The 17,928-nt window shown below is 41.2% G+C and overlaps 1 protein-coding gene across 2 annotated transcripts in view; it reads left to right on the forward strand.

Moving 5' to 3' along the window:
* The window catches only part of ZRANB3 (zinc finger RANBP2-type containing 3), a 162,721-nt gene that overhangs the window by 104,297 nt on the left and 40,496 nt on the right, over window positions 1-17,928 (forward strand). For both annotated transcript variants that reach the window (XM_045575675.1, XM_036420869.2), the window contains exons 9-10: window positions 13,027-13,146; window positions 15,813-15,932. In XM_045575675.1, the coding sequence (XP_045431631.1) occupies window positions 13,027-13,146; window positions 15,813-15,932 (240 nt within the window). The remainder of the gene's footprint in view (window positions 1-13,026; window positions 13,147-15,812; window positions 15,933-17,928) is intronic.

Consider the following 17,928-nt stretch of genomic DNA (forward strand, 5'->3'; position numbering starts at 1 on the left):
ATAAATAAATAACCATGAAAAGGAGAATTTCAGAAGAAATAAGAAAACTACAAACACAGTAAAATGGAAATGCTAGAAATTTAAAAAACAACAACAACAAAAACACACCAGTATCTGGGGAAAAGAAAATTCTTTCAATCAGTTTATAAGCCAGCAGTGGAGATAAAATGTGCTCATAAAAAGTATGGGAAGCATTTGAGAGCTTGCTTCCCAGCAATGTTGTCAGTTTGGCTCAAATAATCTTATGAAAATTCTCTTTAAAAAAGTGTGTGTGTGTGTGTGTGTGTGTCCTGGATATTCATCCATGTACATCAATGGGAAATGATAAGTTTTTCAACAAACAGTATTAGGACAATTGGATGTTCTTAAAGAAAACAATGAGCCTTGACCATTGTTTCACATCATACATAAAAATTAACTTGAAGTGGATTGAAGACATAAGTATAAGCTAGTTTATAAACATTTTAATAGCAAACATACATAAAAATATTTCCAAACTTTGGATAGCGATTTTTTTAGATAGAATACAAAAATACATGCTTTTTTATTATTAAATTTAATGAGATAACATTATTTAATAACATTATATAAATTTCATGTGTACAACATTTTAATTCAACATCTGTAAAAGCACACACTTTAAAGCAGGTGTCTTCAAACTACGGCCCGCGGGCCACATGCGGTCCGCAGAGGAGTCTGATCCGGCCCGCCAGGTTTTTTGGGCAGTGAGCGCAGCCAAGGTGTTACAGTAGGAATTAGTAGTTCATATAGTCCGGCCCTCCAGCTCTCTGAGGGACCGTGATCTGGCCCCCACTTTAAAAAGTTTGAGGACGCCTGCTTTAAAGGGACTCAAAACTAAAATTTTTAGTGCTTAAAAAGTATGAAATATGAAAGAGACTTATAAAAATGCAAATGCAAAATACAGATTAGGAGAAAGTATTTGCAATACATTCACCCAGCTTTGTTTTCCCATATCATAATTTTTATCATAATTTTTGGTTTGATTGGTGTTCATTGTTTACCATGTAATGACTCAGTTAAGCATTTCACAGTTGACTATAATTACATTTCTTTTTTTGACAACTGTTGTTTTTCATAGAGTTAATAGCTGTTTTGTTTACTTGCTTGCTTAGCTTTTTTTGCATTTAATAGTGAGTACAGAATGCTTGTTTAAGGAAAAATAATATGTATGAGAACCTTGTTTTTAACTTCCTATCTGTGATATAGGAAACCCTTTTTAGAAGTCTGAAGTGTTGATAGTCAGTAGGAAGTTGGTACTTAATTCCTAGGATTCTTAAAGGAATAGAAGAGAGATGAAATGTCAGTTAATTCACATTAGAACATGTTCTCAAAGATTAATGGCAGCAGACAACCAATCCTTGCCACCCTAAAACCCTAGTTTTTAGTCATTTTTCATTCCCTTCTTATTAGAACTTCTTTCCTGAACCAGTTACATAAATTAGTAGTTCATGTCATTACTAAATTGGAATTCTTCATACATTTTCCCTCAGAACCATTATTGTTATCCAGTAGTTAGTGTCTATAGTAACTTTAAATGATACAGATTAGTTACATTATTGATTAAATAGATTTTGGGAAGGTAGCTAATTATCTACTACATTTAATATTGTTTTTATGAGAAAATGTATTCAGAGTTCTCACAAGCCAATTTATAAATGAACTTTTGAACTACCATAGATTATAAATTGACTACTATGTTATATGCAAATGAGTGTTGAAGATTCCTTTCTTTAGCTGTTTTCCTGACAAATTCAGCCGTTTTTTATTGAGGGCCCACTATATAGCAAGGGTATTGCTTGGTGCCAGGGAGGAGCAGTGAACAAGTTACCAGCATCTCCCTCTCAGAGAACTGGAGTATGTTGGGGAAGACAGTAAAATAAACATTTAACTATAGTAGAGTATATTTAGTGCTTCAAACTGTGGAGACACATTGGAGAAGAAAGCTGGCCTACCGTGGGGGTGGTGGGAAAAGGATGGGGATAGTGAACCAACCAAAATATGGGGGGAGTGAAATAGGAAGGGGATGAGGCTGGTGGAATATATTTCAGACAGATGAATAGTTTTGCAAACTCACAAAAATTATCTAGAAGTGGCATGCTATGCCCACAAGCCACGCCCACCAGCCTATCACGAGCAAGTATGCAAATTAACCCAACCAAAATGGCGGTGGCCATTGAGCGGGAGCAAGCAGGATGCTTGGGTTGCCCCCACAATGGAGGAAGACAAGCTTCCTGCCCACCCTGGCCAGCCTTGGACTCCCCTCAAGGCTACAAGGTTTCAATTATAGAAGATAAATAAATCCCAGATACCAGGGCTTCCCCTTGGGTTGCCAGGGGGTGTGGCCTGCCTGCAAACCACCACAGGCCCCTCACTCAGTCTGCCCCATGCCCCAAGGGAACCCCCAACCTGATCCGGGTCACCCTTCAGGGCAAACCAGCTGGCCCTCACCCATGCACCAAACCTCTATCCTATTTAATAAAAGAATAATATGCAAATTGACCATCACTGCAACACACAAGATGGCTGCCCCCATGTGGACACAAGATGGCAACCATAAGATGGCCAGCAGGGGAGGGCAGTGGGAAGGGACCAGGCCTGCAAGGGAGGACAGTTGTGGGTAACCAGGCCAGCAGGGAAGGGCAGTTGGGAGGGACTAGGCCTGCAAGAGAGGGCAGTTGGGGGTGATCAGTCTTGCAGGGGAGGGCAGTTAGAGGTGACCGGGCCAGCAGAGGAGGGAAGTTGGGAGCAACTGGGCCTGAAAGGAAGGACAGTTGGGGGGGAACCAGGCCTGCAGGGGAGAGCAGTTGAGGGTGACCAGGCCTTCAGGGGAGGGCAGTTAGGGGTGACCAGGCCTGCAGAGGAGGGAAGTTAAAGGCAATCAAGGCTGGCAGGGGAGCAGTTAGGCATCAATCAGGCAGGCAAGAGAGTATTTTGGGGGTGATCAGACTGGCTGGCGGAAGTGGTTATGGGCAATCAGGAAGGCAGACACACAAGCAGTTGGGAGCCAGCATTCCTGGATTATGAGAGGGTTGGGCCTACTGGGATTGGGCCTAATGGGCAGTTGGACATCCCTCGAGGGGTCCCAGATTGGAGAGGGTGCAGGCTGGGCTGAGGGACACCCCCTCCCCCGGTCACGAATTTTGTGCACCGGGCCTCTAGTCTATCTAATAAAAGCCTAAGTGACCATTATGGCATAATGACCAGTTGCTATGATGTGCACTGACCACCAGGGTGCAGGCTGGTCCACAGGGGGAGCACTGCTCAGCCACAAGCCGGGCTCACAGCTGGCAAGTGCAGCGGCAGTGGCAGGAGCCTTTTCCGCCTCCACAGCAGCGCTAAGGGTAGCAAGACAAGCGGCAAGGAGCGAGCAAGTAGGCAGGTAGTAAGGAGCGAGGACCCCCAGACTGCAAGAGGGCCCAGCCCAGGCTTAGGGACCCCCATCTCCAGTGCACGAATTCCGTGCACCAGGCCTCTAGTTTAAAGATAAAAATCTAATGAGTTTATCTAAATTTAAAAATCTTGACAAGAGTAAGAAGATTTTTGAAGAAAATACTGAGTATTGCCGAAACCGGTTTGGCTCAATGGATAGAGCGTCAGCCTGCGGACTGAAAGGTCCCGGGTTCGATTCCGGTCAAGGGCATGTAACGTGGTTGCGGACACATCCCCAGTAGGGGGTGTGCAAGAGGCAGCTGATCGATGACTCTCTCTCATCGATGTTTCTAGCTCTCTATCCCTCTCTCTTCCTCTCTGTAAAAAATCAATAAAATATATTTTTTTTTAAAAAGAAAAAAAGAAAATACTGGGTATTCAAGTAAATGCATTTGTGTGAGTATATAATTACTTATAAAATATGCTATTTGGAGACACATATCTTTATTATTTGTGGTATTTAATTTTTAAATTCTCACCCGAGGATATGTGTATTGATTTTAGAGAGAGATGAAGAAAGGAAGAGAGGAGAGAGAGAGAAACATTGATCTGTTGGCTTCTGTATGCACCCTGACTGGGGATGGAACTTGCAACCTATGTATATGCCCTGACTGGGACTCGAGCCCACAACCTTTTGATATATGGGACAATGCTTCAACCAACTAAACCACCCAGCCAATATTTGTGGTATTTAATTTTTAAAAGATTATCACTATACTAGTGGCCCAGTGCACAAAATTCATGCACATTAAAAGGAAATTAATTAGAGGAAATATTTTAATATTGCTATTTGCCCTTTCTCCATAATAGAAATATCAGAGATTAAAAAAAAATAATAAAATGTATATGAAAATCTTCCTCCTGTCAGAGTCTGGGGTGCACCACGGGACCCAGAGACAGTCCCCATCTACCCACGCACTCCTCGAAATAGCGTGAGACCCAGACCCAGCTGGCCCCACCCCGACTGGGCAAGATCCAGACCTGGCCAGCTCCACCCCGCTTAAGCCCCCCCTCCCCCCACCCCGGCAGGGGGCACAGCCTCAGGTCCCCGATCAGGCCCTGCTGGGTGGGAGGACACAGCCTCAGGTTTCCTGGTTTGGTGCCATGATGGGGGCATGGCCTCAGGTCCTCCAGCCTACACCAGGGTGGGGGGCACAGCCTGAGGTCCCCCTTCAAGCCCCACCAGGTGGGGGGTACAGCCTCCGATCCCCCACCCCAGCGCGGCAGTGCCACGAAGTCTCAGGTCCCTGTGATCGCTCATTATGGCTCCTTACAGGAACCCCGCCTCTGCTGTGGGCACAGCCATTCTTTGTTACGGGAACCCTGCCTTTGCTGTGGGCACAGCCATTTTGTGACGATCTGACAGTGTGAGGGTTAATTTGCATATTACCTCTTTATTCTATAGGATAATAAACAATGTGTAAAGTATTTTTCTTGTCAGCTCTTCTGAGGAAGCAAATCCTTCCCACATCCATTTATATGACTATTTTAACACTGTTCATTATCTGTGATTAGAGAACAGTGCGCTAGAAAGAACCTTTGAGGGTCATCTATCCTATCCCTTTGCTCCAAGCACAGTTTGTCTGAAGCCTTAGCGATAGATGTGTCTCCATCTATTCAGGTTTCACAGAGCTCCTGGATAGGTTGCCTGCTCTGCTCTGATCTTCTCTTCTTTTTCTCGTGTCCTTCTAGGCAGACAGGAATACAGCACTTCAAACTAGGTCATGTCAGCAAATTAGGTTATATTGATATGATCCATTTTTATAATATGCAGTGCTAAAGTATTGTACAATTATGGTACTGATATATACCCTCCATGTGCTGTGAAAGCATTTATGCTGGTCTGTCTTTAGAGATTCAGAACTTGTACATAGGAGGATAGGGGTTGTATAAGTTTTAAGTATGTTTGTCATTATTTTCTTAGTTTTGTTATTACATTATTGAGATCTCTTTTTTAGATACCTCTTAGTAATAAGAAGTTTAATAATGATAATAAACAGTAAATAATTATGATAAACACTAAAAGGAAATGAAGATAAAATAATCAGTGTTATTGGTAAAAAGTCAATTAGTGAAGGGTCTCAGGTTATTAAAATTAATTTTCCTTTATATTATTATTCTTATTTCTTTTAATACTTATTGAGAATACACTGGATACAAATTCACAGATTTTTTAGACTTACGATCTGTGTAATACTCTCCTAGGGAAACAGATATAAGTGAGTATAACTTAGCTAACTTTTAGCTATTTTCTGGTACGTTACAACAACATCTCATTTTTAGAGAAGTCCATTTTAAGAGAAATGCCAGTTATTTTTCTATGATTAAACCATCCCATAATTTAAATTTCTGTTATTTGGGGAATGGGAGCATTCCTTTGTGCCTTAAAATTTTTCCAGGAGGCAGACTGCTTTAAACACAGCTCCATTATGCACAAGTGTGTTTCCTCTTTGCTGTTTTGCCTCAGCAGCTTAACACAGGTAGGATCTATTTATAGTCTTCAGTGAGATGGAATGAGGCGACCGCGATCGTCTCTGCCACGCAGGGCCTGAGATTCTGTGACTGAAGCCACTGCTGTTCAGGCACGGGTCTCTGGCTCCGAACCAGGCACAGTCTGCCTCCTTCCTGTTCATTAGTAAGATGGTCAGTGATAATAAAGTGTGAATAAAACAATGATGTTCTTGTGTTAGAGGAGGAAAATAGATAGTGGATTGTGGAATGGAGACTGAAGGGTCCCAGGTTCGATTTTGGTCAAGATCATGTACCTTGGTTGTGGGCACATCCCCAGTAGGGGGTGTGCAAGAGGCAGCTGATTGGTGATTCTCTCTCATCGATGTTTCTAACTTTCTATCCTTCTCTCTTCCTCTCTGTAAAAAGTCAATAAAATATATTTTTTAAAAATAAAATCAGAATAATTAAAATGCATGTATATTATGTTTTAGGATGCAAATCTATGTAATTCTAAAGAGTGTTTGTGCATAGTTATTTTGGTTCTCCAAATGCATTTTTTCCTAAGAAGCAATATCACAAAGATGATTAAGTTACTAAATTTAGTCCCAAGAGACTGTTTAGCCCATGATATGATTGAACTTTATAAAATTAATAGTCACCATAAATTATTCTGAACCAGTGGATTGGAAGGAGTCAGGAGTAGGGAGCTTGTGCTGTGGCATCAGCAGTTTCTGGTTGAATAAGGAAGGGTGGCATGAGTGGATGATTCTAGTAGAAGTGGCTTTCTTATGAAGAGGCACGGAATGCGTCTGATGCTGGGGAACAGTTATTAGTCTGCAATGGATGGGAAATGAATGTACCTTAAAAATACTCCAACTTGCCATGTTCTTTTTGAAAGGCTTATCATGGTAAATATAGCTCTTTAGACAAACATGAAGTTTATTAAAGTGGTTCAGTTACCATGGCAACATATCTGGAATTTATAGCTCCTTATTTTGAGAGGGCTTCATTTCTACTTTCTGAGACACTGAAATCCAAGGCTAAAGTTCCTAACAGCTTCCAGTCTCATTGTGTGATGAATAACTATTGTTTAGAAAATTTAGACATACAAAAAGGGGCTTTCAAATGAGCTTTCAATAGGTATTTTTCAATTTTGAAATGCCCGTTTTAATTTTTTTTCACTACTACCAAAGCCACATATGGTCATAGTTGAATGAGGAGAAATAGCCATTTCAAAATATAACAGTTCCCTAAACTTATTCCCTAAAGGCAACCGCTTCCTATTCTTGTAGCTGATCTTTTTAATATTTATCTCAAATCTCTCAGCTACAAGTTTATCTTGCTTCTTGGTTTGTATTACTGTTTGTTTATAATTTTAGCTGTCACCATTTGCCTTCCCAATGTAGAAGATAAAATTTTAGTTCCTTCACCTCTCACCTTTCCCACACATCTAGATCTTTTCTGAATTCCCCTTCTCCCAAAAAAGTGGATGCATGCATGGGTGGATAGATATATTGATAGTTATACTTTATTAATTTTATAGTAACTTAAACTAATTTTGGCTTAGTCAATATTCACCATTTATATATTATTAGAACCATCTTATCTAATAAGAGTAATATGTAAATTGACCATACCTCCACTACACCCACAAGCCATGCTCACCAGCCAATCAGGAGAAAATATGCAAATTAACCCAACCAAGATGGCTACAGCCAAGGAGAAAGAAGGAGGCTTGGGTTTCCCTGGCAATGGAGGAAGCCAAGCTTTCCACCTGCCCTGGCCTGCCTTGGCCTCCACTTAAGGCTACAAAGTTTCAATTATAGAAGATAAATAAATCCAAACAGAAATGGCAGTAGCCTCAGAGCTGGAGGCTTGAGTTTCCCCTGGTGATGGAGGAAGCCAAGTTTCCGCACCCTGGCCTGCCTTGGCCCCTGCTTAAGGCTACAAAGTTTCGATTATAGAAAATAAATAAATCTCAACAAAAATGGCTGCGGCCACCCACGGAGCAAGCAGGAGGCTTGACTCCACTCAAGGCTACAAAGTTTCAATTATAGAAGATAAATAAATCCCGAATACCAGAGCCTCTGCTTGGGTCTCTGGGGGATGTGGCCAGCCTGAAAACTACCCCAGGCCCCTCACCCAGGATGTCCCATCCCCCGAGGGAACCCCCACCCTGATCTGGGACACCCTTGAGGGCAAACCATCCAGACCCCACCCATGCATCAGGCCTTTATTCTATCTAATCCTATCTAACAAAAAAATATATATAATATGCAAATTGACTGTCACTCCAACACACAAGTTGACTGCCGCTATGTGGACACAAGATGACCATCACAAGATGGCCAGCAGGAGAGAGCAGTTGGGAGGGACCAGACTTGCATGGGAGGACAATGGGGGGTGATTAAGCCTGTAGGGGAGGGCAGTTAGGGGTGACCAGGCCAGCAGAGGAGGGAAGTTGGGGGCGAACAGGCTTGCAGGGAAGAGCAGTTGGGTGGGGGGCAGGCCTGCAGGGGAGGGTAGTTAGTGGCAAACAGGCTGGCAGGGGAGCAGTTGGGCATCAATCAGGCTGGCAGGGGAGTGGTTAGGGGGTGATCAGGCTGGCAGGCAGAAGTGGTTAGGGGGAATCAGGAAGGCAGGCAGGTGAGCAGTTGGGAGCCAGCAGTCTAGGATTGTGAGAGGAATCCCAGATTAGAGGGGGTGCAGGCTGGGCTGAGGGACAACACCCCCCCCACCCGTACATGAATTTCATGCACCGGGCCTCTAGTGTTTGTAATATTTCTAGGAGAACTGTGCAATATACTATGGGTATGTTTTCTTTCTTCTAACTAATTTTCAATAATTTATTTTCAGACTTCTTCTGGTGGTTTAATTTTCTCTCAATATTTAAATTTTTTAAAAATCTATTTATTGATTGATTGATTGATTTTTATTGATTTTAGAGAAGGGAGAAGGAAAGAGAGAAATATCAACGTGAAAGAGAAACATGGATTAGCTGACTCCTGCACCCAATAACTGGGGATTGAGCATGAAATCCAGGCATGTGTCATGGTGGGGAATTGAACCAGTGACCTTTCAGTGCATGGGGTGACACCCAACTGAGCCACAGCAGCCAGGGCTCCTTTCAATATCTTTAAACATTAGTATTCTATTAATTTTAATCTATGTAAAAAACATTGCCCTGGCCAAAACTGGTTTGGCTTAGTGGATAGAACATTGGCCTGCAGACTTTAAGGTCCCAGGTTCAATTCCAGTCAAGGGCATGTATCTTGGTTGCGGGCACACCCCCAGGAGGGGGTGTGCAGGAGGCAGCTGATCGGTATTTCTCTCTCATCGGTGTTTCTAGCTCTCTCTATCTCTATCCCTCTCCCTTCCTCTCTGTAAAAAATCAATAAAATATATTTGGGGGGAAAAATTGCCCTGTAGCCTTTGGTCCACCCCAGTCGGGACTGTTGCTCATCCAGTCTGCTACAGAGCTCTCATCCTGGAGATTTTCTCTATTTATTCCTTGTGCTGAATTACCTCTTTATTTGATACTAGTGGCCCAGTGCACGAAATTTGTGCACATTAAAAGGGGGACCCAGAGTCAAGTCCCTACCCACCCACATGCGCCTCAAAATCGCATTAGACCCAGAACTGGCTGCCCCCCCTCCCCACTGGACTAGATCCAGACCTGGCCAATCCAACCCTTGTGAAGCCCCGCCAGGTGGGGGATATAGCCTCAGGTCGCCTGTCAAGCCCCGCTGGGTGTGGGGGGGCCAGCCTCAGGTCCCCTGTCAAGCAGGGGAGAGCAGCCTCAGGTCCCCTGGCACGGTGCTGTGGCAGGGGGTGCGGCCCAAGGTCCCCCGACCTGGTGCTAGGGCTGGGGTGGGGGGAGCAGCCCAAAGTCCCCTAACCCAGAACCAGGACGGGAAGTGTTCCTTCAGGTCCCCCATGAAGCCCCTCTGGGTGAGGGATGTGACCTCAGATCCCTTGGTCTGGTTCCAAGGCAGGAGGAACAGCCTGAGGTCCCCCAGCCTAGGTCCCTTGTCAAGCCCTGCTGGGTGGGGAGCTCAGCCTGAGGCCCCCTGTCAAGCCCCACAGGAGCAGGGGAGGGCATAGCCTCAGGTCCCTGCTGATTCCTCATTAAGGATCCTTAAGGAAACTTGGCCTCAGCTGTGGGTACAGTCATCTTTGTGACTGAGTGATGGTCGATTAGCATATTCCCTCTTTATTAGATAGAACTAGGGGCTCAGTGAACAAATTAGTCCACCTTGAAGGGAACTGTGGGTTGTGAGGGTGTGGTGGGCCCAGGGGCGTGTCTCAGCCCATTCTCTGTGCAGGGCTGGTGCCATCAGCAGATGTGAGTGGTGGCTGCTGCCCCAATCGCTGCGCAGGAGCAGGGGTGGTGGAGAAGCCCTGAGGGGCGATCGGGGCCGGCAGCTGCTGTTCGCGCCTGCTGACAGCGCTGAGCAATTGGGGCCAGCAGCGGGCTCAGCAGGTGCGAGCACCAGGCGGGACTGCGGCTCATAGGAGCAAAGAATTTTCAGTAACCACCAGAGGCTCGCTCCGATGATAGTGACCAGTGCCCTGCCTTGGTCTGGTGACCCCCTCTCACCTGCTCCACCATTCCACCACAGCTGACCTCCACCATGTTCTATGCTCTGCAGCCTGCTGCCAGCTCCCACTATGTTCTGCACGCACCCCCTGGTGGTTCAGCGCACATCATAGTGGCCAGTTGTTCAGTTTTTCAGTTCTGTCTTTCTATGTATTTTCATATTAGCCTTTTATTATATAGGATTATTTTCTTCTTTTGTCTACTCCCTTATTTTGCTGGACCACATTCTTCAGTAGTCTTCTAAAAAAGTGTGTATATTAGAGGTAAACTATTTTAATCCTTGCATATTTGAAAATACTTTTATTCTATTTTTCTGTCTGATTTTTAATTAGGCTAGATATAAATTCTTAGTTGGAAATCATTTTCTCTTAGGATTTTTAGTATTGATATTGAAGTATCCAATGCAGTTCAAAATTTTTATTCGATTTTGATTTTGTGAAATCTTTTCCACTCCTTTCTGGAAGCTCATAGAGTCGTTTCTTTGTCCCCAGGATTATAAAGTTTCATGATGGACGTAACTCTGGGTCCATTTTCATCCATTGTGCAGAATCTTCTTAGGCCTTTGCCACATTCCATTTTGGAAATTTAATACCTTAAGTTCTGTAAAACATTTGTATTTCTTTTATTATTTTCTTTCCTCTGTTTTCTAGAATTTTTTATTCATATATTGCCCTACTGGCCTGGTCCTCTAATTTTCTTATATTTTAGATATTTTAACTGATTTTTTTCTGGAAGACTTTCTTATTTTAATAGCCAGTGAATTTCTTATTTTCTTATTTCTGTTAATATATATATATTTTACCAAGAATACTTTCCTTCCTCTTTATTTCTTTTTTTGTAGCATACCATTCTTGTTTTACAAATGTAATCCCTTCTAATTTTCCTCTCTCTGTACAGTTGATCTGTTCAGATAGGTTGCCTTCTACAAATGCCTGCTGATCCTTAGTTCTTTGTTTTTATTTACAAGTAAGACATTAAATGATGCCTGGAAACTTTATTTGTGGCTATGGCTTGTAAACTGTGGGTTTCAATAAAAGGTGATCTGACTGGAATGTTGTGCTGAGGAACCCCCAAAATCAATATCTTTAGTTTTTTCTCTTTGGGTGGTCAGATTCCTCAGAAAATAATAATTTTACATGGTTCTGTTCTCTGCCTAGAGAGTATGGGTCTGTGACGGGTAAGAAGATTGAGAAAGAAGAGAAGATCTCAGCATTTGTTATGTAGCTTTCATTTAATCCCCAGGATTTTTATAGGATAGCCTACCATCAATGTGAGATTCCTCCATCAGATACCTTACTTTACCAGCTTGAGAAAATAAATCTCTAGTTTTCTGCCAGGCTGGGATGGGAAGTCATTATTGTACGGAATGGGTAGAGACAGCATATGGATGAGTGTTTCCCATAATAAACCGCTAAACATTCTTTCAACCAATCTTCCTGTTTTAGCCACGTCCCCTTCCTCCTTCCAGAGGCGCCATTTCCCGAACTTTTTAAGATTACAACATTGCAAACCAGGCGCTTCTCTTCTGGGTTTTTCATACGGCAGCTTAGGAACTGTTGTTAGGTGGCTGATCAGTTACCAGGCATCTGTCTACTCTTTAGCTTCCAAAGTTTTATTGCTATCACTCCCTCTCCAATGCTTTCTCCCTATATATTACTTTCTGTTATTTAAATAGAGCTCTGAGAGGGATGGAGATTAAATGTGTTCCGCCTACTGTTTTCCCCCAAAATGTCAAAGTAACTAGTTTTTAACAGTTAAGAGGCTGTATTTGTGCTGTAGATTTAAGTCATGCTATCCACTTTAAATTTGTCTTATTTGATTCATCTCAGGTTGATTTCTTATTCTTAATAGGTAATTTGGCCTCCCGTTAAGTAAGAAAAGCCTATTCAATTTGCACTTCGTAAATTTTTTTCCTTTTCTACCCAACAATTTCTTTGTATCTCCCTGCTCTCTCAGACCTCCCTTCTTTACTTTTAATCTCATTACTCCAGCCTCTTCTGTGACCTTCTCATTATCCATTTCTCCCTAAAATGCCCTATTTGTAAATCTACTTAATTTTTTAGCTAAAAAAGTTAATAAACCTACTTTCTTAATCATTAAGCTTCAGTCCCAGCTTTCTCATTCTTTCCTAGTCTTCCCTTCATGCTATTCATCTAATTTCTTACCTTTCATTTTCTTCTTAACTCTATTCCACTTTTTGAAATTGCCTTCAGAAAAAAACCACCAATCTCTTCTTGGCCAGAATCTACTTTCCACCTAAACTCTTTTGTCATCTTTTTCTTCCTGTTAATTCTTATATTCTTGTCTTCTCAACAAGAATATATTCTTTTTCCTCTTTTGTCCCTCTTCTCCCACTCACTATTATATGTGAGCTTCTATTTCCTTGGGCTACTTAGAACACAAAACAGAAATTCATAGAAATGTATCAATGTTTGAGTTTTTCTTGATTCTTGTAAGGAAGTAAAATGACTTTTAATAAACATTTTATGATGTTAATAAAAATAAGGTTTAACTTTAATATTTAGGCAGGTGCGGTAAAGGATTATATTAAGATGATGCTTCAGAACGATTCGCTTAAATTCCTGGTTTTCGCTCACCACTTACTCATGCTCCAGGCTTGCACAGAAGCAGTCATAGAAAACAAGGTATGTTACCATTTGTCCATAAAGTACTTTCAGGTGCATCAGTTGTCTTATAATCGAAGTTTTTTTTTGTGTTTTTTTTAACCTATTTTGCATGATGGTATATAAATTATTATTATATATTTTTCTTGAAAATTATCCTAATATTATATTACTATTGTCTTGATAGTATCCTATTAAAATTTGCCTTTTATACCATCTCATAATTTTCCACTAATCAAATGGTCTGAATTGATTAAAATATGCTGCTTTAATAGTCTATGTCTTGAATTTAGTTTTTGTTCATGGATATACCATTTGAGATTGGTATAGGCAGTTAAAAGTTAAAATTTTTGTTTACCCGAAAGGCACCCCTGGAATGGGGGAAAGGAAGGATGAATTCCGCTGATTTTTGTGTCCAGCTATAGCCAGACCTTTCAAACTCCAGGCAGCATACCCCATAGAATATGATTACGAAGACTTACTAGTAGTGTAAGTGAATCTATAGCTTAGGGCCGGTTAGTCCATCAGGTAAGCTCCAGCAAGCCAGCTGCCTTCCTGCCTGGGATCTTAGGCCCACCTTGTTTCCCAGCTGTTCTGTCAGTGACAGCATCTTCCATTTTTTCTTCCAAAGTTGAAACCTGCCATCCCTTGATGTGCGAGGGCTTCTAGAGATGCTCAGAGGCAGCCAGATAATATCTCCTGACAAACTGTGAGCTCGATATACGCATAACAGCAGAACTTCCTGCCTGTGTAGGTAGATTTTTTTAAATGGAGGAATAAAACCATATTTTTATTACTTTGTACAGTATAGATGTATCAAGCACTAGCCAGTAAGTTCATTATTACCCAAAAAGTAATGTCAGTGTTTCCTTTATGGAAAGATTGATGATAAAAAAAGTGCTGTACATTGAAAGATACTTTCTCATTAATTAGCTCATAGTGACTATAAAACACTTTCTGAGGGAGAGTTAACCTTACAAATCACTTTGAAATGATTGGACCTTACTATTAGACTCACAGTATTTTCTTATTCGGATTCTATTATTCCTTAAAATACTGGAATCTATTCCAAGAGGAGCAGTCTCCTTCTGTTCTCCACTTCTGCTTTCCTGGTGGATTTAGAATCCCATTTACATCACTGAGAATAAAAAATATAGGTATCCTGGGGTTGGAGGTGAACTGCTCAAAGCAATGTGTTTTCTTTAGAAAGACTATCTGAAGATTTTATAATCTCCCTAATGGATAGTAAATGGATCACTGGTCATTTTATATGTTTTTGTGAAGACAGAGAAAGTTACTAAGGGATATTCTATTTAGTGATTCACTTGACTGTCTTCTTATATAAGTGAATATTTCTGTCTCAACTATTTAAGACTATATTTTCCATAAAAGTGCACATATAAATGAGGTTATTTTAAATTCAGGGCTTATACTTGTTTTATGAAGTTGAGAAATAAGTTATTTTTAGCTGTTTTAACACATACTGATTGCTTCCTTTTCTCAACTCACATCATTCTTAAAACTCAGAACTGTTCAGATAGGCACTTAATGCTTTCCTGCTTCTTAAAATCATGGGTGTGGGTCTTGTCCCCCACCTCAATGGAGATGCCTATTTCTTTTAAGTTTAATAATGTGAAAAAAGAGAACTCAAATGGAACATTAAAAAAGATATTTTCCACCAAAACCAGTTTGGCTCAGTGGATAGAGCATCGGCCTGTGGACTGAAAGGTCCCGGGTTCGATTCCGGTCAAGGACACGTACTTTGGTTGCGGGCACATCTCCAGTGGGGGGTGTGCAAGAGGCAGCTGGTCGATGTATCTCTCTCATCAACGTTTCTAACTCTCTATCCCTCTCAATTCCTCTCTGTGTAAAATCAATAAAATATATTTTTAAAAAAATAAAAAAGATATTTTCCCAGTACTATTGGGATATTTCAGAAATAGATGTACTGCTCTTCATGGATTTCTAATACCTGGGCAGAATGCCCTTTTTCCTTTCTTGTATGTCTGATTTTACTTTTTCTCTAGAGTTAGTAGTCCTATAACTAGAAAGTTATTCTGATACATCATTAAATTGAAAATTGGCGTATTGATTTTCATGGAATTTTACTGAGACAACATTAGCTTAATTCAGTCATGATTTATGGATCTCCTGTTACGTACAAGACATTACGCTTGGCAATGATGGTATAAAGATGAATTAGGCATAGCTCCTACCCTCAAGTAGCTTAAAAGATTAAAAAAATATAAAATTTCTAGGCCCTAGCTGGTGTGGCTCGGTTGGAGCGTCGTCCCATACACTGAAAGGTGGTGGGTTCAATTACCGGTCAGGAAACATACCCATGTTTTGAGTTCCATCCCCGTGTGGGAGGCCACCAATTGATCTCTCTCTCTCTCCCTCTCTCTCTTTCTCCCTCTTCCTTTCTCTCTCTCTTCTTTTTCTCTCTCTAAAAATGAATAAATTGCTTTTAATCTTGAAAATAAAACTCAAATAATAAAAAAACATAAAATTGTTATCAGAAGCTATTAAGTAATTTGGTTAAGATTCATCTTGTATATTTTCCAACCTGTCATCTTAACCAGTTTCTATTTTATTATGTGAACATAAAAATAAGCTGTAAAATATATAAAATAAGATGGGTACAAACGGGCTTGTCCTAATTTTCCTGTTTCCTTTGTTAATGCTAGACTCGATACATTAGGATAGATGGAAGTGTTCCGTCTTCAGAAAGAATACATCTGGTTAATCAGTTTCAAAAGGATCCTGAGACCCGTGTGGCTATCCTAAGCATTCAGGCTGCTGGTCAGGTAAGAAATTTCAGGCCTCAACTTGATAATAAAATGTCTTTGAAATCATAAAAAGGCCATTAACTATAGTGATAACTTTATATCTGGTATCTAGTGTGATAAATGTTCATTCTGTGTTGAAGAGTGCTGGAAAGTATAATAGAAGGAGACCTCAACACCGCTGACTGTTATCTCCCTAAATTTTCAAGGAAAGAATTTTCTAGAAGTATTATAGTGCATTTGATTGTAATACTATTTCATGACTGTTTTTCCTTCCTTTGAATTTGTTGGACTTTTCCCATCCCTTTCTTACAGAATTTATCTTCCTTGGTAATTTTCCTCAGAGTTCATAAGGTAAGATGGCCTGAGAAATAAGAACTCTGTTTCTGAGAACTTTGTATGGGATGCCCCTGGTTTGATCCTTAGAATTACATTTGGCACCTGGCTGGCATGGCTCAGTGGTTGAGCATGGACCTATGAACCAGGAGGTCAATGTTTGATTTCTAGTCAGGTTACATGTCCTGGTTGTTGGCTTGATCCCCATTGGGAGTTGGGGGGGCAAGCAGGAGGCAGCTGATCAATGATTTTCTCTCCTCATTGATGTTTCTATCTCTCTCTCCCTCTCCCTTCCTCTCTGAAATATATATATATATATATTTAAGAATTATGCTTGCCTACAAATAAATAGAAACCCTTATTAAAAAACCTAAATACTTAGTTCTCTCATGTAGACAGTCCAAGACTAGCATGGCTTTCTGCTTCACCACTCCTGGCAGGTCTCTCTTTCCTACGAAGGCTGCTCAAGCTTCTGCAGAGCTGCCATCCAGACAGCTGTGTGGAGAGAGGCATGCTACCTCTCACCGGCCTGTGGTCAGTCCCATGGCCACAACTAGCCACTGCAAGGCAGGCTGGGAAAAGCAGCCTTTTTTCCAGGTAGTTATGCTAAAAGGCAGGTGTTACTTTGCGAAGGAATAAGATAAGAATAAGTACTGGGGAAGGCAGTAGCAGTCTCTGCCACACTGTAGAAGAGGGGAGCCTTCTGTATTTTCTTTTCTACTAATATTCTGAAGTACTTCACTGTAAATGTCTGAGCCACGATATTTAACATCTGGAAAAGTAATTGAATATATAGCTGTGCGTCCAACCTGGTGTATGCCATATCTGGCATCTTCCGTGGACTTGAATCTGAACCGGAGCCAAAGATCTGCTTTTTACCCAGCGAACTAGTGTGTGTATATAAGATTGTATGTACAGAGAAATTCCATGAGGATTTACCCACATATACATACAATTTTACATGGTTCTAGAACTCACTAGGAATTCTAACCCAAAGGATGATTGTCTCAACACTTTCATGCTCATGTTGGATTAAACTTCCAGTAATCTGAGTTTTATATGTTAGAATATTCCAGACATAGACAATATCACCAAAAAGCTTAAAATTAGAAATGGAATGCTCATAGTATGGGAGAAGCAATGAGGCAGAGCCAGGCAGGAGAGCTCAGGAGCGGCCTGAGAAAAGACTCTGAAGGTAAGATTGACAGGGCACTCACATTTTATTCTTGGCCGTATTCCTGCATCATTCAAAACTCATGTTCACGGACAGTATCTTCATAAGAAGAAAGGAAAGGAGAAATAGCGTTGCTCGGGGTGTGTGGCTCTTTTGTTGTAGTTTAGAAGTGTCTTAGAAGGAACTGAGCCTGCCAGCATACTCCCCTTCATTGTCATATGGTCACATGACGCTCTGTACGTGCTTAACGGTGTCCCTCTTTAAATACACTTCTTCATTTTCGGTATCATCTCTAAGGTTTTGTGGCATTCCCTGTCCTAAACAGCAGCACAGTTTAGCATGGTGGTGGTTTGGCTTTCTCCATGTTTTTATTACTTCTAACTCTGTTCCATAGTGATCGATCCTCAGTTAATTTTTCAGCTTGAGAACTAATGCCACCATTGAATGAAGGTTAGAATGATGTTGTTATGAGATATAAAAATAGTTTAAGTTAGAATCACATGTCAC

Source organism: Pipistrellus kuhlii, unplaced genomic scaffold (genome assembly GCF_014108245.1).
Source record: "Pipistrellus kuhlii isolate mPipKuh1 unplaced genomic scaffold, mPipKuh1.p scaffold_m20_p_7, whole genome shotgun sequence".
Lineage (NCBI taxonomy): Eukaryota > Metazoa > Chordata > Mammalia > Chiroptera > Vespertilionidae > Pipistrellus > Pipistrellus kuhlii.